Raw genomic sequence first — 22,270 nt, forward strand, 5'->3', positions numbered from 1 at the left:
TCTAAGTACAATTATTTTTTTCAGTTCACAAAAATGAGAGAAGTGTGAAATGTTTCACATGGTTTATTAGACCACGTCTTCAAAAGCCCAGTTTCATTGGAGAAAAATAATTGGCAGTTACCATCTCTCTTGTATTTCTCTCTATTTAGCTGTACCTAATTTTTATCAGGGAATAGGCAGCTATGTGTTTCCTGTGCTGTCTTTATTCATGCTGCAGACACAACACAGCTCTCACTGCATGGAGTTTTTACTGCATCTTCCAGCAACTTAACATCCTCCCATCAACCACATCCCCTCCTGACAGCACTTGAGTATCTTCTCACAGCCTGGCTCCTCTCACACAGAAATTTTAATTCCACCTCTAAGCTATACTAATGATGGAATATCAATTACTTTTGTATCTTCCTCCTTGTGGAAGTCACATAGGAAAAGCAATGGAAGTTGTTAACAGCTGAGAGGAAGCTGCCAGCAGCAGACACAGAAATTCAATTAGTAGAAGACATTTGCAAACAAAGTATGAGTAAGCACTGCAGCCAAGAGCCACTGGACTAAAGAGGTACCTGTGGTGGCAGCAATCTCTTGTCCATCATTGTTTATAACAACTACAGTATATCAAGTTGTCATACCAAAATATACAACTTATCTATCCAGATAAGTAAAACACATACTGCAGTGAAGAAACGCTGGCAAGGTAGAGGGAGGAGTCTGAGTCCCTGCAGCTACAGTTACTATAGAAACCATACCACATCCACATGGCACCACTCTCTGCATGTGTGTCCAAGTTTGGTTGCTCTGGAAACCATAAACTTGAGTTATTTAGTGAGACTTTGTTTACATCTGAGGCTTTGTGTTTGCAGCCAGGCAAGTATGTAGCAGGATATGAATCTCAGGAGCCGAGTAAGCTTGAGTACCAGATGTAAATTTAGTCCTGTTATGTCAAAAGAACGAGTTATTACTCAGGAGATGTATTTTGGAAGCCATTTTCTTTCACTCATAAAGAAAATCTCTTCCCTCAGAGGCAGCCTTAAGCAGGCTTGAAACATGAGCAATTCTTGCAGCCATTAACCTACTTAATGCAAGTTCTAATTTCAAACTGTTCAGCTGGGATTCCATGCAAGGGCTTCATGTGTCTAAGTAAAGCAAAACCTGCTTCACTCACAAAACTGAGTGCTAAAGGATTAATTTAATACTTAAATTCAAACCCTGTTTTTAAACAATAAAAAATAGTTCTGGAGTCAGTCAACTCATGAGACTGTGAGATCTAATAAAAGGAGCAGTCACAGAATACAGGCATGTATCAGATCCAACATTATCTCCTTAGCCATTGTCTCCATATTCAAAAGCCCCTGGTGATCTATTACAACTTGATAATTATGAATATATTCACAGATTTAACTTTATCAGGATTGCAGTGATTCAAAGCAGCTTGGTTTTCACCTCTATTGATGCTTTTTTTTGGAGTTTTATCATGTGGTATTAGGAAAAGCTCTGCATAAGCAAAGCATTTTTATAGCTATATATGGTCAATATTTATGCTATTCCATTTGATCTTCACATAATAAACTGAAAGCTTTAAAATTAGGTACTTAAAGAGGTTTTTATAAAGTTTATTTAAGTACAGTCTTAAGGTATTTCTAACTACCTTTACACAAGCAAATAGAGATGGACTGGCATACAAAGCCAGGAGCCCAGATGTTGTGAACCCACTGGCATGAAATAAAGGGCTCCTTGTCTTTCTGCTGTCCTAGGAGATGGCAAAGAGGAAACTCCCAAGATTCTGGAGATCTGGAAAAGCTGAGAACACTAAAAAAAGCAGATTAAAAACTGTATTTTCAAAATATTGCTATAATAAGACCTACTAGATGTACTTTTGATATATTTTGACTTGTAGCAAAATCACTGCCTTCTGCAAATTGAGCAATTTCAGATAATTCTACATTATGAGATAGCTGCTCAGCGTCATCTAACCTAAAAATGATTTAACTTATGGCCTTCAGATTTCCTGGGTGTAGTAGGGTGCAGATACATCAAACACTGCTTTAGGTATACTCACTTCAGTCCTGGAACATCCAGAAGATTGGTCAGTCCAGTCCAGTTAATTTCCAAAAGCTGTGAATTTCAGAGAAAAGAGGAAGGAAAAAAATCCAGAGAAAAGCAACTTAGAATTCATAGCACTGAGGAAATAAACCAGATCACTGTAGATTCTCATCTGTGGTGAGTTACTAACCAGTTTCCAGGATTTTCTTAAACAAACAAAAAAAACCCTTCTATTTTAGGGAAATTAATTGAATATATAAGCAAACAAATAAATCCAAACCCACCCAATTACCACCAAGGTTCCAAGTAACCCAATCTAAGCTATCTGCATGAAGAAAGGGTTTTGAGATTTCTCAGTTAAGAGACTAATTGTGGTGGTTCAGCTAAATGCTGAAACAAAACAAATCTCTACAAGAATATATGTTGCCTATTTCCACAAACAGACAGGAAGTCACCACCCAACATTCACTTTTAAAAAAAAATAGCACATATCTTTCTTTTACAAAGGGTCTATTAATAGCTTAATTAGTGATTTCCTTTGTGAATACTTCCACTGAAGATAACACAGTACATTTACTCACATAAGGAACATTGTTACTTAAGATACTTTTGTAATGGTGACAAAATATTTCAACAATACTATCTATAAACAACACTACATAGCCTACCTGTAACAAGCAATTAAGCAGAAAAAACCATCATTATCCTTTCATTGAAAAAGGTAGTAAGATGTAATCTGATATTCCAAAACAAAAGGCAAGACATATCATGGGATGTGCTGCAAGAATCTACACGAGCCAGCAACACACCCTTGCCACAAGCCAGGGTAAGGCTGTCCTGGGCTGCAGCAGCAAAACCCACTGGCTGAGGCAGGTGCCCCTTCCCTCTGCTCAGCACTGGAGCCACAGCTGCCCCTCAGCACATGCACATACTGCAGAGAGTCCAACAAAGAGCCATGAAGGTGATTAAGGGACTGGAGCACCATGTCACAAGAGGTGTCCAGTACCCTCCTTATCTTTGTGGCCCTTCTCTGGGCTTGCTCCAGCACGTCCATGTCTCTGCAGTACTGGGGAACCCCACACTGGGCTCAGCACTCCAGATGCGGTTCACAGCCTCCCTCCACCAGCTGGCAGTGCTGTCCCTAACATAGCCCAGGGTGCTGCTGGCCTTGGCCACAAGTGCACATTTCTGACTTCTGTCCCCCTTTCTCTCCAGCTGAACACCCCATCTCTTTTTCAGCAAAGCTGCTTTTCAGCCAGTCAGCCCCAGCCTGTCCTGGGGCACAGGGTGATTCCTTTCCAGGCACTGGACTTTACATTTCCATTTGCTGAATTTCATCAGATTCCTGCTGGCATGTTTCTCCAACTTGTCAAGGTCCTTCTAAATAGCAGTAAAACTATCAGGTGTATCAAGCACTCCTTCCAGTTGTGAGAGCACACTCTGTCCTGCCATCCAGGACAGTCATGAAAGTGTGTTGGCTCCAATATTTACCCCTGGGGTAACTACTGACTGTCCTCTGGCTGAACCTCATGTCACTGACCACAACCCACTGAGCCTTAGGAGTTTAAGCCACTTTTCAAACAAACTCATTGTTCAGTTATCTACTCTGTACTTCTTCAGTTTACCTATGAGGATGCTGTGGAAAGTGTCAAAAGCTGCACAGAAGTCAAGATAAGCAGCATCCAGAGTTCTTCCCTTCTCCACCAAGCCAGCCTTCTGAACATAGAGGGCTATTGGCTGGGGTAACCATGATTTCCTGCTCATAATTTCACCCTGGCTACTCTAAATCACTTTCTTGTCTCTTCTCCCTTAGCAGCAGACTGAGATCCCTGCCTGGGCCCCTGTGCCCTTAAACTGCCCCCAGAGCCAGGTGGTCACTTTTCATGTTTTCCAGATCTCCCTTGGGAATGGTGCTGAGCACCACATGGAAGAGCAGCAGTGGCCAATAGTTTGAGACAAATCTGAACAGTTGACAACATCCTGAATCTGGGCCCAGGCAAGCAGCAAACCTCTCAAGAGGACGTCAGGAGGGCAGATGGGACCTCTGACCCTGCAGCAAGACTTGCTCAGCACAGCCACTTCCCACTTCCTCCTGGTGTTTCAGTGTGGTTTGGGCTCTGCCGACTTGGATGCTCCCAGGCCCTCCTGTGCCACATTGGCCCCCAGTCTGTTCCACAGCTGCAAATATGGAGGTAAGAGCCATCTTCCTTGTGCCAGAAAACTGCCATCTTCCCTCATCATGGGCAAATGCCATCCAGTAGTGTCTCCAGAAAGTCAGAGATCCTGTTTCAGACGTTCCCTCTCTACAGAATCACACTAGATGCGTACATGAGGGAAACTAAATTCAGACCAAGCCACCTATTTGCCCATAAACATTGCCATATATGAAACCAGACTATCAGAATCCAAAGTGCAAAAATTCTCTCGTAGTTGTACAGAGATTGCTGACATTCATCCTTCTTCAGGTGAAAGTACAAAGAGAGCATTGGCTGCAGTACCACTTGGTGTTCAATGTCTTTTTTCAAGCATCTCATTTACAACTACTTTTGCCCACTTTCTATTAGAGTACTGGCAGGATTATTTCTGTGAGAAAGGGCTAAGGCACATCTATTTATGGAATGCTAGCAAGGCCAAATGGCAGTAGTATCTTCCAGAAGATGATAAGAACTAATTTGTTATAAAACGGGTTCATTTACATTGGTATGTAAGCTTTAGTTGTGCAGTTCAACAGTAACAAACTATGAGCCAGAACATAGAACATTTATATTTAGGAAAACTAAGCTAAATTCAGTGCATTCTTTGAAAATTAATTGCGCAAATTATTAGTCTCTGTTCTGCAATCTCTTCCTCAATCTAAATAAAAAAAAATGTTCAGAAATAAATAACTGCACCAGGACAAAAAGTCCAACTTAGTGTGAGTAACTTCAGTTTTGTGCTTCCTCAATCCTGCAAACCCAGAGATGCTTAAGTAACACAGCAAACAAGTAGCTAGGTGATAAGATTAACTACAGTTTGAGTTTTCAGACTAATTCTCTTGTTCTGATCACAAGTTTTAACTGTACATTTTGTGACACTTTAAAAACCTATGTAGTCTACCAAGGATCTGGAAGAAACAATTTTATACTGTTTTAAGACAAATCCCCCAGTTTATTATATGATTCATATTTTTTTCATTATCCATAGGCAAAACACAAGGCAAATGAACACCATAAATGCCTCCAAAAAGTGGTCCCTGCCCTAAGGTGTTTGTACCTGCATCTCATGTTTAGCAGTTTTACATAATGATGTCTTCAGACTAAATAGCAAATAAGAAACTATTTGCATTTCCTTTTATTTTAATTATTTGTTTAGTGTATTCCATCTGGCAATTAGCACAGCAAAGTCCTGTGCTGTCTCCCAAACAGACTTAACCCAATAAATGCATTGAGCAACATAATGCATGTTGAAATCTGGCATTAAGAAACATCTACACTCGACTGCAACATGTCACAGCGGTTTCTGTATTAACTGCCACAACCCAAAACAAACAAAGAAAAACCTAAGAGATATTACTGAGAACCGAAAGATTTTCCACTGACGTGACTAAAAAACATTTCAAAAGGTTGCAGGAGCATATGAAACACATACAGTGCCTATGGAACAACCTCACTGTCAGTACTTTGATTATTACACACCTCTTCTCAAAAACAGGGCTACCAATTCATTCTGACATCAGTCCCTAGAGCATGAAGAATGTAAAAAATAATTACACAAAACCCCTGAAAAAACAGTGCTACTGAGAGTGCCATTTAGACAAGAAATGCTATTAGTGCATACAATATGAGAAATTCTCTTCATTCACTTATTACACAGGAATAAATATAAAGACAAAGGCCAATTTCAGAACTGTTAAAGGCAAATCCTTTTCCAGGCAAAGTTGAAGCACAGAAATTAAAAAATGTTACCAAGGTTAAGCACTTTATAGGATTATTAGAAAAGCTTTGCAAATAAATCTTAAGCCATTAAATGTTTTAGAAGGAATATGAACCATCAAACTCCTGGCATAAGTCAAAGCTTTCACCATTTGAGCTTTGAAGGTAAGTTCTCCTTGCAGACAAGATTTGCTGCCTTCGCCCACCACAGAGTTTCCTTTCCAGTTCTGTCAGAAGTACCCAACAGGAACACACACTGTAATCTTAAGTCTACAGGTATTAGTGAAAAAGGCTCTTTTCTTTTTTTCTTTTCTTTTCTTTTCTTTTCTTTTCTTTTCTTTTCTTTTCTTTTCTTTTCTTTTCTTTTCTTTTCTTTTCTTTTCTTTTCTTTTCTTTTCTTTTCTTTTTTCTTTTCTTTTCTTTTCCCCAAGTTTCAGTGCTCTATCTCTCCCTGCTATCACCCTTACACTCCTTTCAGTAAGTTTGTTTCAGTTCTGCACTTGGCTTTCAAACATAATCAGATCAGCATAAGATACACCTTTTGTAATGTAAGAAAATAAAGAGTTTTCCAGAAGGCAACACTAGCTCAGAGAAATAGAAGTCTTGCACCTGCCGTAGTATAGAACTAGGATTGGCAGCAGATAAACTCACAGTACACTGAGAAAAAAGGGACGCAAATCTACAGAACTGCTTGGTATGCAGGAGGGAGCCCTTCTAGCCACAGTCCAATCAAATAATGAGGATTTTCCTTCTACATCTTGGGCACTGCCATGCCATGACTTCCTGGAGGAGATGACCCCCTAACCTGTGGTTCTGACAGCAGTTAAAGCAACATCACCATCCCAACTAACTGAAGAGCCCTACAGAGAAACAGGGAGTAAGCAAAAGACTGACTAATCTTCCATGAGGCACTGAATATAAAAAAATCCATATTTAAAAAATAGCTGAACAATATAATTTCCTTCTCTGTCACTGCTTTAAGCAATGCATAATTCCCTTAGTTTAGCTAAATTCAGGGAATGCCAGCTGGTCCTCTGCAGCAGAAATAACAGGGCACTGGAAAGACTGTGTTCAGGATTTGTCACCAAGTGAAATTCTGCCAGAAGCCAGAAACAACGTAGTGTGTTTCCACAACACATTGCAACTGAGAGAGATGATCTGCCTTGCAGGGACTCTCCCCAGCCAGCTCACCGGCCTGGAGTAGCATTTCAGACACCAGGTACACTTTACAATGAAACTGTATGTGTGTCTTGGCACTCAAAGCTCTTTCAATTCTTCCTCTGCTCAGAGGAGTGAAAACAAACCATGTGTCCTCCCTGAAAACCAAGAAATACATGTCTTATCAAGGCTCTGTACTGAGAACTAATGCAACACATAAACTGAGAAGAGTTTAAAAAAATAAAAGGCTAAAACTGATGAGCTTTATACAATATTGGGTGTTCTCAATACCCTAGAAACCTTTACAAAGGGAAAAATATGCACTGGTATGTAGAATACACCGGGCCATAAAGTTCACAGCCACACAAAAGGCAGCCTCTAACACTGCCAACCTTGTGGCTTGATTTGGCTGCCATAAGCACTACTAATTTCTCAGAAAAGAAGCCACTGAGTATTTTAAAATGCTGATTAACAACTTCCTGCTAATCAAGTTGTGGAAGCATAAGACTTCTGTAGGAAAAATTCAAGTTCTCCTACAGGGCACAGTGACACAATTCCATGGGATAAGCTGTGATTCTTCTCAGAAATTCACTACAAGGAAGGTATTAATATGCTCTTTTCTGTTACTTGTGACTGGTCATGCAGAAAGATGGTACAATTAGTCTGTTAATAGAGCACAACCATCACCACTGCAATGCTCAGTGCTAACATTACTGTAGTAATTTAATAAGTAACACTATCCTGTATATCTCCCCAGTAAATATATAAAAAACTCAGCCTCTCAAATACTATAGAAAGATTTCATCATTGCTACAGCATACACAGAGTATCTCTGCACAGGAACTGTGTTTTAACAGTAGTAAGTGTTCCAGTTGTCTCTGAAGATTTAAGTGAGAACTGCCAGAGAGAAAAGATGTAGAGCTGTGGGGGTAAGAGACAGAGCAGAGCAGTTTCCGAGCTGCAGTGACCACAAGGATCACAGCTGACCTCACACAAATGCAGTGCCCCTGCTGTTCCCCAGTACCAGCTCCTCACAGCTTCACTTCCAGCCATTCTCTCCACTCCCTTCTGCTTTCTGCCTTTCCACCACTCTGCATCTTGGTTTCACCCTCACTGCTCTTGGCAACCTCCCGATTCTCTGCTGAGCCAACTCAGGATGTTAAAATCCATCTGAAGGATGGGAAACTGGGCATTTCATGTTGTGTTTAATATCCTGCCAGCCTGTGGCCCTTAACCAGCTTCCTTCAGGAGCAGAAGTTTCAACACTAGTTTAGGAGAGACAGTAACACTGAATGGGAGGGTACATGGAGAAAAGAATATGGTACTGTGGAAGCACCAACTCTGATAGCCATTAAAACATCCCATAAGCTATCAAAATTTAAAATAACTGAAAAAAATTTAAGTTACAGCAAATTATAAGTATGCTGAGTAACCATGCCAATCATTCTCACTTTATAAGAACAAGACTAATTCTTAACAAATATTATTATAACAGTACCTACACATCAGTATTTATCCAGGTGTTTCACAAACACCTTTGAAAGAGGTTATAGAGTTTTGAAGTGAAGATACTGACAGTCTCATATGTCCTAAAGGCATTTTTGATCAACTAAAATCAAACCAAAACAACTTTATTCTGCATTCCCCACAAACACTTTATGGTTTCTCCAGCCATTTCTCCAGGATTCATTCTTGCTGCAAGCACTGCTTTCAAATCTAATTTTCATCAATACTCATAACTTTGAAAGTAATATCCAGCCAACATTAAATGAAACTAAACCAATATTAAAAGAGATCAAAACTACAGGACAGAACTAGTCTGGAAAGTGTATGTATGTATGTATGTATGTATGGCCAAACTTTGCAAACGAAGATTTGGGAAGGGCTCTCCCCGAGTGGGGGTGTGTCCTTCGAGCCTGCACAGTGGATTTTTTAGGTGAGGCTCAGCGTGCGCAGAACTGGCCCCACCGTTTAAGTCCCAAGGTCCATCTGCCACGGCTGAGCGAGCTTGGACAGTGACAGTGAAGTCCTCAGGACTGTCTACAGCACCCAGTACTAACTGGGGCTGACCCTGCTGAGCATCCGAGATCTGACCAGATCGGATGGCATGGAGGCATTTAACTGCCCGGTACGGTCTCCACTGAGACTCAAACTCACGACCTTGTGATCAGAGTCCGGAGTGCTCACCATCACACCATGGGACCGCCCCTCTGGAAAGTGAGTAGAGGGAGAACAGTGCTTAAATCAGCAAGAGGGGAAGGCAAAACCTTCTACATCTAAATCTTCTGAATGTAAAAATGAGAGCTTTAGAAGAGCTGCCCATTTTTCCTGGAAGACATCCTGTTTTCCAGCCATTGTTCTGTTTAGAACAATACTATTAGTATTTTCATGTGTTTATTTTGTTGGGAGGGTGTTGGTTTGGGGTTTTTTAAGAGAAAAAGTTTGTGTTAGGACACACCTTCAATACTGAGTGTGCCACTGAACAAGTTCTTGAAAATTACCAATTTGCAGTACAACTATAAGCCACATACAGTTCTATAAGTGAACCAAAAATCTAAATAACTATGTAGTTATTTGTCCTAAAAGGAAAGAGATCTGAAACCCTGAGAAGCCAAACATCTAGTAAATATACATAACATTAACATAATCAGAAGTATGTAAACAACCTTACAAATCCTGACTGTTTACACAGTGCTACCTTCTCTCCAGCACTGACACTCAAAAATTTAAAAGATTACTTCAAACACCAGAATGCACAGATTTCCTTCCCTCGAAATCTCCTACATATTTGGACATATGAAGCCGAAGAAACTTTTAGTACCTTTTCCACAATAACAACAACATACATTATATAAAAAGTTTCATACAATGTAAGAGGTCCTGAAGCATCACAAACCTCAGGCGTTCCTCACAAATATGAGACTGGTAAACTCATTAAACAAGTATGCTCAGAACTATTAATTTAGGCCATGTTGCCTTATATAGTCATTAAGGCCAGCAAACAGATGATACAGAGCAAGAGGAATTGTTGCCAGTTACTTTAGACTGGAAAATATGAGAACAAAATCTAATGCTGGCTGCCAACTCATTCCTCTTCTCTTCTAACGAAAATATTTAAGAAAAGCTTTCCTGGGCTGCAGCCACTTGCTCTCTAGAAAGAGCACAGAGTTTGGGCTCTGCTATAATAAGCATTATTTTGCATTTTCTCCATAAGTAGAAAAAAAACCAGGAAAACACACTGCAGTGGGCAGAGATGCTTGGAAAAAGCTGAGCAGCCATGTATACCTGTCAAAATTATGCAATAACTTAGATTATCTTTTGAACCACTCACCCTTAGGTTTATTCAGACCTTGACCTCTAGCTTAGTTTGCATATGAAAGAAGGGTGAAAAATACTTCTAATATTTTTGTAACTGAATACTCTGGGGGAGGGCTCAACTTTTGAACAGTCCAAAGTGACACTCCAGTCTACTCCACACTCTTTTGTGTCCCACTAGATCAACCAGCTACCTAATTAAGTGTCACGGGGGTAGGAGCAAAGACAAAATGTCTATGTTCAGAAACTGACCACAAATGAGATGTACTTTCAGATTATTAACTCAGGTGCAAGTTGTCCTACTTAAACTCTTTGCAGGTGCACAACACTTAAAGTGCATCAGGGACAGACAGGACTGGGCACAGGTACCAGAGCCAAAGTCAGCTGGAGAAGTCTCTGGAGTGCCAGAAGTGTGAGGTTTGGATACTGCTTCCAGAGCCTGATGCTGGGAAGCAGAGGAGTGTCAGAACTGCCTACAAGCATGCCTGCTGCTGATCCTTCCCTCCCTGCCCACTGCCAGCTCTCCCACTGCTCCCCCAGGAAGTACCAAAGCAGGAGCAGCAGGGGGAGGTGCCCCAGGGAATGGTCCTGACACGGCTCCTGCTCTGTGTCACAATGGTTTCTGCAGAGGGGCTGTACACTGTATGCACTGTCTGAGACTACAGAACAGAACTGAGAGAGACAACACAAACCACATGCAAAACATATTCCCATAGGGAAAAAGAAAAAAGCAAGCCTCTGTCCACAAGCTAAACTCTTCTCCCTGCTCCTCTCAAAGAGAATGTTTGCATTTTTGTTGTTTATTGGATGGACCCTGCAATGAGATGGACACTGTACTGAGTCTGGAAATTGTTTGGGAGAGCACTAAATAGCAAAATAGGATCAGAGAGTGCACCAACAATTACAGAGTACAAACCAGCATAAGGCAGCACTCAGTCCCTCTCAGGGCCATGCTTAGTTAGTCAGTATAAACATGAGCATGAACAGATGCCCTACACTGCTCAGCCAGAGGGTCAAAACGAGATGAAACAAGCAGACATCTCCTGATGTTTAGACTCACTTCAAAGAAATGTGTGGACATCCAAATGTGGCTCATCCCAAATGTACTTTCCCCACTATTTCTATATTAGAGCAAGGATGTTTTATCAGCTTTGCATGAACTGATTCACTTTTTCAAAAAATCTCACTAAATTAGCCCTTAAATATTTCCAAACTCTCACATACTTTACTCAGATTTAAGTCTACATTCCCTCTACCCAAGCACACATGGTTTCTCCAGACAGATGAAACAAGCCACATAAGTGATGCAAGTGACACCACAAGTTTTTCCTAGGCCATATAAAAACATCCCTATAAGACTATTTTCCCACAAGTTAGCAAAAAATTTATCATAGGACATTTGTTCCAAAGAACTGTGTTCCACAAATGTGATTTCTTTGAAGAAACAACATACCTTCCATTCCCCAAACCTTGAAAAGTAAATGAACTTTCCCCAGTTGCAGACTGCTGAGGAACCAATATTATCAGTTTTAGATGCTGTAGTGTCTTAACCCATATACTTGTAATTTATGACCTAGCAGTCTGAAAATATTAAATCTTTACGTCATAACTTTCAATGTTTAATTATAACATATCCAAGAAACAAAAGCTTCCAATGGAAAATATACTTCCAAGAGATGGAAACAATTAATTTCTTTAAAGACATCTGTGTTGCATAAGATTTCCATAATGTTCACATTTGCTACTAAGCATTCTTACCACCACTTATTACAAGCAGTATTGAACTTGCAATAGCTGAAACTGCCTTACACACAGGGCTACAACAGCAAATGATTTTCCACCACCAAGTGTGCAATGTGTATTATGTTCTCCTTTATATTTTTATAAAACAAGATGTGCTGAAGTGCTGTGCCTGAAACTGAAAGCAAACGTAAATGTGATGGAAAATGCCCACTTGCTATCTAGGACAAAATTTCATAGTAGGTGGGTAATTTCAAAAACACCATTCTAAATTTAGTTTGTGCTAACACCAGCATGGTTTTCAAAACAGTCTTGCAGATTTTGTGAAATCTTCACTTAGACCACGTTATATGCAGACTGTCATGGGCACAGCAACAAAAGCTTTTTTACAATAAATCTACATGGTATCTATTGATTTTTCCTTATCCAAAAGACTTGTAAGAAAAGTTTGACAGCTTTGACAAAAGACATTTCCAAATTCCAAAGTAATTATTATCCATCTTTCTTTTTTCTAGTCCACCATTTATCTGGGAAAATTTAACCAAATGGTAGTGATTTTATCTTCTGCTGCTTAATTCTTGCTCCATCATTTTTTGACTACTGTAATCAGCACTCTAGAAAGAGTAGAAAAAAAGTGCTTACAGGTTTCCTAAGGAAAAAAAGGGACAGCGCTCCAATTAAGGGCATGTCTCCAATTAGTGGTTCCAGGATAACCCTCATGGTGCCATGGATCTGTGGAAGGAGAGGAAAAAAAGACAATGGAATTGACTTCAAGTTTCAAATAAAATTTATTTTCTGGCAATGCTCACACTTCTAATTCATTAAATTCTTGCTCATGGAAGAATTATACACATGTATAGTTTTGTGTGTCATCCAAACCCATAAAACCTCAGACAAATAAAACAAAAATGTTAAGCTCCATAGTCTCTTTATGAGCTGACACATCATATGAACATTGGCTTGATGTGAAATTATCTCCAGCTTCTCCTGCAGAAAAGATTGTATATTTAAAATAGTTCTGCATCTTAGAGAAATTTATCCTTTCAGCAATATCAATACTGTTCAACTGTGAAAAAATAATAAGCAACAAAACTACACAATTACTTATAAATAAATTCATCAGAAAATGATTCAGTTATACCAAAATGAAAAAAGAATTCATTTTACCTGTATACTTTTCACACCAGCTCTGCAGAAGTATCTCTTGATCTCCAAATCAATTTCACAGTTTCCAACAAAACTAAACCAAAAAAGAAAGTATACATTTCACTTTTATGGACTGAAGTGCACGGTTAGTTCTGTTTTGCACTATCATGACCAAATACGTTGTGTATCAGTCTATGCACAAAAAATATATGTTGAAACATTAGAACATAAAACAAAGTCCAGTTTGTAAAAACACCCCCTTCAAAATGTCACCACTGTCATCAAAATCACTCAGATTAATACCTAGGTATGTTATCATGTCCAGAGGGTGCAGAAGAGAAAGCACACAAGTGGCCTTACTTTTGGGAAGTAACAGACACAGAATTCATACTCCACTTCAGGACAACTCTCCACAGATCTCATTGATATTACAGATACCCAAATCCACTCTCATCTAATACAGAGACCCACTAGACAGAGATAATGGCTCTGCTAAAAATGAAAGTTATCTGAAATATTCACAGCCTTGGAAAACCAGTCGTATTTAGAATTTCAGTAAAAGCTGGGTATGCTGAGCTGAATGATCCTTTAACCAAGTTTTAAGTGAAAGACAATGGAGCCCTTTCTGAAGTCAGAGTAGGCAGGAAGCAAATTAGAGAATAATATATTAAAAATTATGCAAGTTTTTCATTGAACAGTTCTTGCATCCCATTTTTGAGCATGCTCATTTTGCAGATGCTACTCTGTATCTCAGATTTGTAGAAGATGATACAAGAAGTCTCATCTCTTTTGATCATCCTACAAGATTATTTGCACACAATTCAGGCTTGGATTTTTAGCTGCTTTTCCTGAAGCTCCATGAAAGTCGAGCAGAGCAGAGTTGAGTAATTTTTTCCGCAAGAACAGCTGGTGCTGTGAGACACATTCGTTCTGAAAACAAACAAATCCTGAGACTCAACAAGAAATGAAGGAAGAAAGCTTGAGAGTGATTTAGCAAGGGAACTGCTCAGTGACTTCATAGGATGAGAGCTAAAACCAAACCCAGCAGACTGAATACCATGATACAGTCAGGGAGAGACCAGCTGGGTGACAGGACTAGCTAAGGAGATACCAGTTATAACAGAGGGACAAATTAAATCTGAAGAGCATTTTGAACAGATTGCCCAGTTAAACAAATGGAAGAAGGACCCAAGGGGGATGGAGATAAGGCAGCTTAAACAACGCCAAACACTGCTGGAAGGAGGGTGAAGTTGCTTCTTCTACAGGGCATCCTGTTCCAGGTCCAGCAGAAGAGCCCAGATTTCTGTACAGGAGGTTCCTCAGGCCCAGCCTGTGAAGGGGAACTCTGTTCAGCATTGTTCAAGAGCACGATGGAACCTTATTATAAAAATGTCTGGGGAATTGTGAACAAAACAGAGTTGCTGTCCTCAGGGGCCATTTTAGGATCAAGTCAAGATAACCAACTCTCACAGTAAAGCAGGAATCCCACTCCCTGCCCCTGACAACTGATGGCCAAAAGGAACTATCAGAAGAAAACACTGCATTTTGGATATCCATTATCCAAATCATCTGTAGCCTCCTCTACTCTGTATATGGTGGTGTTGCCTTGTGGGATTTCAACAAATACAAATCTGATCAATCCCTTAAACAAAAATAAGTAATAACACCAAGACTTTCTTCTACAAATCAAACACTGGAATTTATTTTTGACTATTCAAAAGGTAACACTATACAGAATCCTTTTTGTTCAATGGCCCAGTTTGGGGAAGTGGAAGACAACAACATGATGGGGTCTATGTCAAAGGAAGGTGACAGTTGCTTTCCTTGGAAAGAATGTAGTGTGACTGTACAGTTTAAAAATAGGTACAAAACTTTTAATACACCATTTAAAACTATGTAATTTCTATTTTTAACATATCACCCTATATATAGAGATAGTAGAGATATATATAAATACACTCACATAAATACATGTAATTGCATAACAACATGACACAGAGAAGCAAGGTCAACTAAAACCTGCAACTGAAACCTCAATCTTGACAGTCTGTAGCATCACAACTATTTGTGTTATGAACACTAGGAAGCAATTTGCTCCTTTGAAAATCCATAACAATATGATTATAAATTGAAGTAAAAATAGTAACAAACTGCATTTGAGGGTACTAAGTCAACAACTTTTAACCTTCTAATAAAGCTAAATAATGTTTTATCCCTGGCTGGGTCCACTGACAGTTGATGCCATACACAATTCCACTGTAATGTAACATACAACTTGAAGGCTTATTTAGTAATCGAATTCTGTACATTCGGATCATAATATCCCAGAAAAATTTATGACCCCTGCAAGGTACAGAGCACTGAGATAGATTACAGGTTAATGAGGACACTCTCACAGGAATGTAACAACAGCTGCAGTGAATCAAATCAGAAGCACAATATACTGCATCTGGCCATTGCAGCTCATGGAAGATTCACAGAAGAAAAACATAACTCTGTATCTAAACATGTAAAGAACACGTATTACAGAGACACTTATTCTTCCTGTTACTACTGAAACAATCCCAGTGATGGATCCTCAGAGGATACATGAAATAAAATATTAAAAAACCCCAAACACCAAACAGTAATAATTTACACTGGGTGCTCTCTGTCTGAAACTTAGTAAAAGCCTTTGAAAAAAGGCTCTTTTCACATGAGGTGTAAAGGAGAAGGCTTGAATATGAGGCAGGACTTCCTCTGATGGTGGTTTTGTCTAAGCCTTGATTTCTGAAAGCTGGGATAGTCACTCCATAGCTCTTGTTTCCATTTTCTTCCTGGAGGCCTCTGCCATCAGCAGTAGGGACAGGCTGTTGGGCTGAATGGGCTCAGCACTATTATTGTTACTTAAACCACTTCTAGGAACATATTTCAGCCTCTTAGATTGGATCCCACTGCAGCAGTTTACCATTACATAGGATGCAATTTAATGTAATGAGACAGGTCTAGGTCCTGAAATTTTCGTAGAAACCCACTGGCCTGCCCTGTCCTCCTGTGGGAATAATTCTGCTTTAAAGGCAAGAAATGGGTTTGGAAGACTTGGCCCCCCCTAATGTTTCAAGAATAGCTTCTCAAAAACACTTTGCTCTGTGTCCAGAGTGGTCAAGACTGTTTTCCTGAGGGCTCCTGAAGAGGTGAGGCTGTTCTCACACGGCTATCAAAAGTGCAGTGAAGCGAACATTGCAGGAAATTTCTCCATTAGGGCTAACACATCCACCCAGTGAAATAAGCTCTCAAGAGTCAATCCTGCTGTATTTTGTCCAGCAACACCAATTCCTGACTGGGACATCTGTCCTTTTCCTACAGAAACCAAGTGATTTGATTCATTACAGACTGGGCTCTGCTCACAGATAGACACACACACACACACCCCCCCCCCTCTGGAACCCAGGGAAGGACCCAGCAGCATCTTCTCTTGTCACTCCAGGGCAAATGTAGGGTAGGTCTATTTAGAAACCCAGATAAAAGGGGTCATGATGAAATGGCAAAGAACCTGAAGCAATGGAGAACAGTCATTCAACCACTTTATAATACACAGATTTACCTTGGTTAGTGCTATGACCAAAAGTACTTCTGTAGTGATCAACTTTTCAGTGTTTATAAAATAAATCTAAGTAACTGAGAAAAATAAAAAAAACACAAAAATCTTATATCCTGAATTTTAGACTAAACTAAATGGCAAAAATACACTAGAAAAAAATCCAAGAATTTGAATTCAAAGACAGTGCTTCATCTTTGGAAAGTAATTTTTATTAACCAGCATGACTTTAATGATGCAGTCACACTGAGCTGATATGCCACTTCCCTCAGATAAATGCTATTTCCAGCATGCAGTTCCTTCCTTCATTCGTACACAATTAGAACTAAGTACATTTCTGTAATGAAGCAATTCTTCTCCTTTCAGGCCAACATTACCTGCCAAATCAAACAAAGCACATGTTATAAAGCTTGGACATCGTTGTAATATGGTAATGAGGTTTACCTGATTTGCAGATCCAAAATGATCTGCCTTTTGTCCACGTTTTCAGTGTAGACTTTTACACCATTTATCCGCAGAGGCTGAAACAATGAAGCAAGTAAAAGTTGGCTTCTTCTACTAAACTGTAGCATTTTAAGCTCTTAACTTTGAAATAAAGGTGAATATAGAAACATTCATGCCCAAAGTTAAGAATCTACTATAAACATTACTAAAAGGTGTGAAGCAAAGCTATCAATTTAGTTCAAATCGTTATTTCAAGGGTAAAAATTTCCTTGCTGGGATTCACTTAACCACAACTGTTCTGGCAATTATCCTGGGTCTAGATCTCAAGATTTACAAAATATTTAATATCAACCTTTCCCTATTCCCCCTGTAAACATCTCATTTTTCTGTACAAGTGCATGTCTAATACTCTCAAAACATTCTTTTTTGTGAAACCAGAAAGAGCAGCTAAATTTAATTCACAAAAATGTAGTTTCCATAAGTGGAATTTAATGAGAATGGATAGAAAAGAATCCACCATTGCCACAAAAAGTTATGTCAGCCACTTTGTGCTCTCTCTAAATCGTGTTCATGCTCTCCCTCTCTCCCTTCCTCATACAAAACAAAAACATATCAATCAAACATTCCCAAGGCTCAAGCATTCATCAAACTCTAGGCAGGAGATTATGACCTATGACCTCACTTTTGAGTTTTTCCTTTCTGGAAAAATTGTCATATTTCTATTTACACCTTTTTAGTAATTTAAATGAAATCAAACTCTCACTACTGTCAGATTCCCACTGTGTTGGGGCTGTGCAGCTCACAGGGTGCAATTCAATCAAGGCTGCAGAATGAAGTAAAAACAACAGTTTGTCATGTCTAAAGTAACTCAGTCCAGCTGCAGAAGAATACAGAGGTGTGGGAACTAATTTAAACCCTGGTATGACTTAAAAGGAATGCTATAGTCTGTATTACAAGTAATATCTAGGGCAGGACAGAGGTACTGCATACAAAGACTTACAATTGAAAAAAATAATAAAAAACCCCAAAACACAAAAGGTGCAGTAAAGTACAATGAACTGTAATATATGTGAAATAGAGTCACAAAGAGAGAAAAACAATTCCCCTCTATCTCACTTGAAACTTAACTTCAGGTTTCATAACATTTAGGGCTGTGTGGGGTTGTTGACTTTTAAATTCTTACATGAAACTCCATCTATGATAAGCAATAGGAACACAAAAGACAACTTCACACAAAAAGCTGTTAAGTTTCAGCTCAACAGAAGTTCTGGTTGATGTAGGTACGAGTAAGTAGCAAGGAGAGGTAACTTATTCTGCACTGGACAAACAGCCTCTTCTGCAGGCAGGTAAGAGCTGCATATTATGGTCCCTTCTTCCATGGGACAGAACAGAAGGTGAACACCTTCCTGCTCCTTGAAAGTGTGTCTGTGCAGTCTTTTGGAAGGCCAGCAGCCCTGGCACTGGGTGCTGGACATAACAGGAATACAAGTTCATCTGCTGTGAGAAAGGCAGCTGCACTCGGATCATCAGACAAGAAAAGGATAATGGTCCCTGATCACCTAATGCAAACCATTACATGGATAATGTTCAAATCACAATGGTATGAGCTCTTCGTGTGACTAAGAATCACTACACTTTGAACCCTCTCCCAAATCTCAGTGAGGTTTCTGAAGCACAGACCCTAGGAAATATAAAGTCTCTGCTAAAGAAACCACACATTTTTATTTTAATGTTACAACAGAAACCAGAATCAGGCTTATGACTAAGTGTCACTGAGAAATATTACTGTGTAGACTTGAACAAGCTACATGAAAATGGTCTGTGCAACAGGGCCCCTTAGAAGAACTTCAGTCACTGACCTGATGACCAATATCAATCTTTGTAAAACTGAAGGTGCTGAGGTGGTTGTTTGCTCCTCTCACTGCAGGTTCTATCGTCTCTCGGAAGAGTTTCTCGATGAATTGGCAAATAAAAGGCCACATCTGTTTTACAGTCTAAGGAGGAAAAAAACCTACATGGAACACAACCTCACACATAACTTAAAATATTCTTTAAGGCACATGTTAGAAATTTTGTATAAATTTTAAACATATGAGTTTTCGACACATTTCATTAACAGATGTAAAAACTGATTCTTTTCACATGCAGGAAACCTTCAGGAATTCTCTATTTGTATATTTTATACATTTGCACAAATCTGAAGCAGTGGAAGAGGAGGAAAATAGTATTACAAATCTTCTTTTATCCCATAAATACATATTCATTCAGCACTGATGCTGAATGCTGAGAAGGACAAGGAGGGTTAAGTTTATCTGCATGTAAAAAAGAATAGTAACATGTGGCTTAAACACAGCTCTTAACTATAGGCATAAGGTCTATAAATGTAAAACCATGACATATTGGAAAATTCTGTATTGCTTTTTCTTCTTACTATTTTTTAATTAACTCCTGTTCTTCTAAGCACTTTGAATGAAAGGCAATTAAAAAAAAACAAGCTACATAGATTTTTATCTTAGATTATCACACACACAAATCAGAACTGCAAACTTCATTTATTTTTAGATTGTAGGTTAGGAACTCACAGTAACTGGAAAGTATCCCAGACAAGAAGAAAATTAAAGATGGTTTACAGCTGCTATGAATTCCACACAATTGTAGCTGCCATTACTGTAAGGCTACTTAAAATCATTTACAGAACTCACAATTTCAAGACCATGAAAATAGATTTAATCTTTCTTGTGACTAACTGCATCAACAATCAGAAACTACAAGTGTATAAAAAGCACATGAAGTTAAAACTACTCAGTTCTCTGATTCTTGCCCCATCTTTTATTTAGTCTCAGATTTCCCTTCTGCCTCTTCCCATCTGAAGCAATGCTGATGTCTCAACCCTTACCTTGTTGAGCCATTCTGCCCTCTCTGTGTCTGGAAAATGGACCTAAAAAACCAAACACAGGAAAAAAAGGAAATACAAATCACTTTTTAGTTAATAGTGTGCAGACATTTAGAATACAGGAAAGCTTAGGGATCTCCCTATGCAATGTAGAAAGTGAGCAACATATTAAGCAGTTAACAACATTCTTGAGTATTAGAATTTAAAAAGATTAAAATATGAACTCATTTCAGAACTACATAAATATATGCTTGGACGTGTATCTCATAGTAACATCTGGAATAAAATATTGCTGTAACACCATAAACAAACTTTAAAAAACAAAAAGCAAAAAATAAAAAAGCAAACAGCTGACACAACTTGTGCCACCCAAATTCACCTGTTATGTTTCAGGGGCTCTTAGCATGACACACAGGACTGACAGACCCTTCTCCTCCCTTTCATTCATGCCAGGTCTTCTGCAATACCAATAAATCATGGCTAGAAATATTTCATCAGTGAAGCTGAAGATCAGGAATATGGATTTAAGTTCCAAATCCCTTTTTAAAGATATTTTTAGTGATTTTTTTTACTTAAACAACTGCAAAAAATGACTTAGAGACAACTGCAGAAACCCATAAGAGGCAGCAGTGTGATGGTATATACAGAACAGAAAGTACCCTCACAACAGGAAAACATCCATTAAATAATGGAGGAACAGTTTTCCATGCACAGGAGAGTACAGCTCATAGTTTTAGATTTCACATATACAAAAAAAACCCCCAAACACTGAAGCACCTCAATAGGAGCTAAAAAACATTTCTTTAGAAACTAACAGCGTCTAGAATGAGATGGAGATCACACTTCTCCAACACAAAGAGCCTTTGAACACACTAAAAAACCATGACCTACATATAGTGACTTTTGTGGAGCAATGTCTCTACTTAACTGAATTGCCAAGTCTTAATCTCTTCATAGCATAACAGATTGTACACTGGCTTTAACAGCAGTTATTTTTATTATGCATATCCCCAATGTGAACAGTCAGGGAAATACTCACTTTTTAATCTGTATTTTCAACAAAACCAATTTGAAGCAAACCCCATTAATGACTTCTTTTTCAGCTTTTATTCAATTCCCACATTAACAATCAGCAGTAACACACTCTTCACATACTCAATTTACCTTCAGAGCAGTCCTTAATTTCAGCTAAGCCCCCATGTTTTAGCTGTGCTGGAGGATTGGCCTCTGCAGCGTTATCAATATTGTCAGTTATTCCTCTCATCTAGGTTTTTTTCAATATTCCCAAGTCCATAACAAAGGTAAGCCCTATATTTTTACAGATTCTTAAAGAATTACATATTATGTTGTCTTTGAGAGGCTCTTGGCATCTTTTTCAGATTACATTTTTCAAGTCTGTCACATATCTATCCAAAACATTACAAGTGAAGCAAAAAAATACAATGATCTGCTTCATTGTAACAGAAAACAGTACCATTTATTTTACTTTGTAAGCTCAAAGAATAGAATCCTTAATAACAGATGGAACAGTTTTGGAACAATGTTACTCTATTTTACTTATTTACAATTAATTTCCTAGAAAATTAGAGTGAGTAGGATGTCAGAACTCTGTACTTGGAGGGTCTTGTGGATTTTTTTTTAACAAAAAGTACTTAATTTTTTTTGCTTTTGCATCACAAGCAGTTACTGCATGTACATGACTTTAGAGCTGACCAGAGCTTACATTCAGTTTTTGTCTTGCAGGGTTCTCAAGTTGCTTCCAGTGGTCAAAAAGTTAAACGAACAAGAGGAATCAACACTTAACTCCAATGTTAATAAGTAATATTTTGATCTTTCTTCTAAAATGTTTGCCTTCTGAATCTGCAGACAGAAAACAGGCCAATTCTCAATAATGACTTATCACTTATGCATGATGTTGGATCGACATGAATATTTCATTCTGATTTGCTCCGGAGAGCGAGCAGTGATGTTCACAGGGTGGGAACTGAAGAGCTGTTCCTCACTGAGGAGAACCAAGAATTATGTAATCCAAGAAGAAATGCTACATAC

At 38.8% G+C, this 22,270-nt stretch overlaps 1 protein-coding gene across 2 annotated transcripts in view; it reads right to left on the reverse strand.

Moving 5' to 3' along the window:
- ESYT2 (extended synaptotagmin 2) overlaps positions 1-22,270 on the reverse strand; it is a 79,590-nt gene that overhangs the window by 28,334 nt on the left and 28,986 nt on the right. For both annotated transcript variants that reach the window (XM_071561423.1, XM_071561424.1), the window contains exons 2-7: positions 20,225-20,266; positions 19,188-19,322; positions 17,329-17,405; positions 13,329-13,401; positions 12,804-12,893; positions 2,054-2,109 (exon numbers count right to left, since the gene is read on the reverse strand). In XM_071561423.1, coding sequence (XP_071417524.1) covers positions 2,054-2,109; positions 12,804-12,893; positions 13,329-13,401; positions 17,329-17,405; positions 19,188-19,322; positions 20,225-20,266 — 473 coding nt within the window. The remainder of the gene's footprint in view (positions 1-2,053; positions 2,110-12,803; positions 12,894-13,328; positions 13,402-17,328; positions 17,406-19,187; positions 19,323-20,224; positions 20,267-22,270) is intronic.

Source organism: Pithys albifrons, chromosome 7, assembly GCF_047495875.1.
Source record: "Pithys albifrons albifrons isolate INPA30051 chromosome 7, PitAlb_v1, whole genome shotgun sequence".
Taxonomy (NCBI): domain Eukaryota; kingdom Metazoa; phylum Chordata; class Aves; order Passeriformes; family Thamnophilidae; genus Pithys; species Pithys albifrons.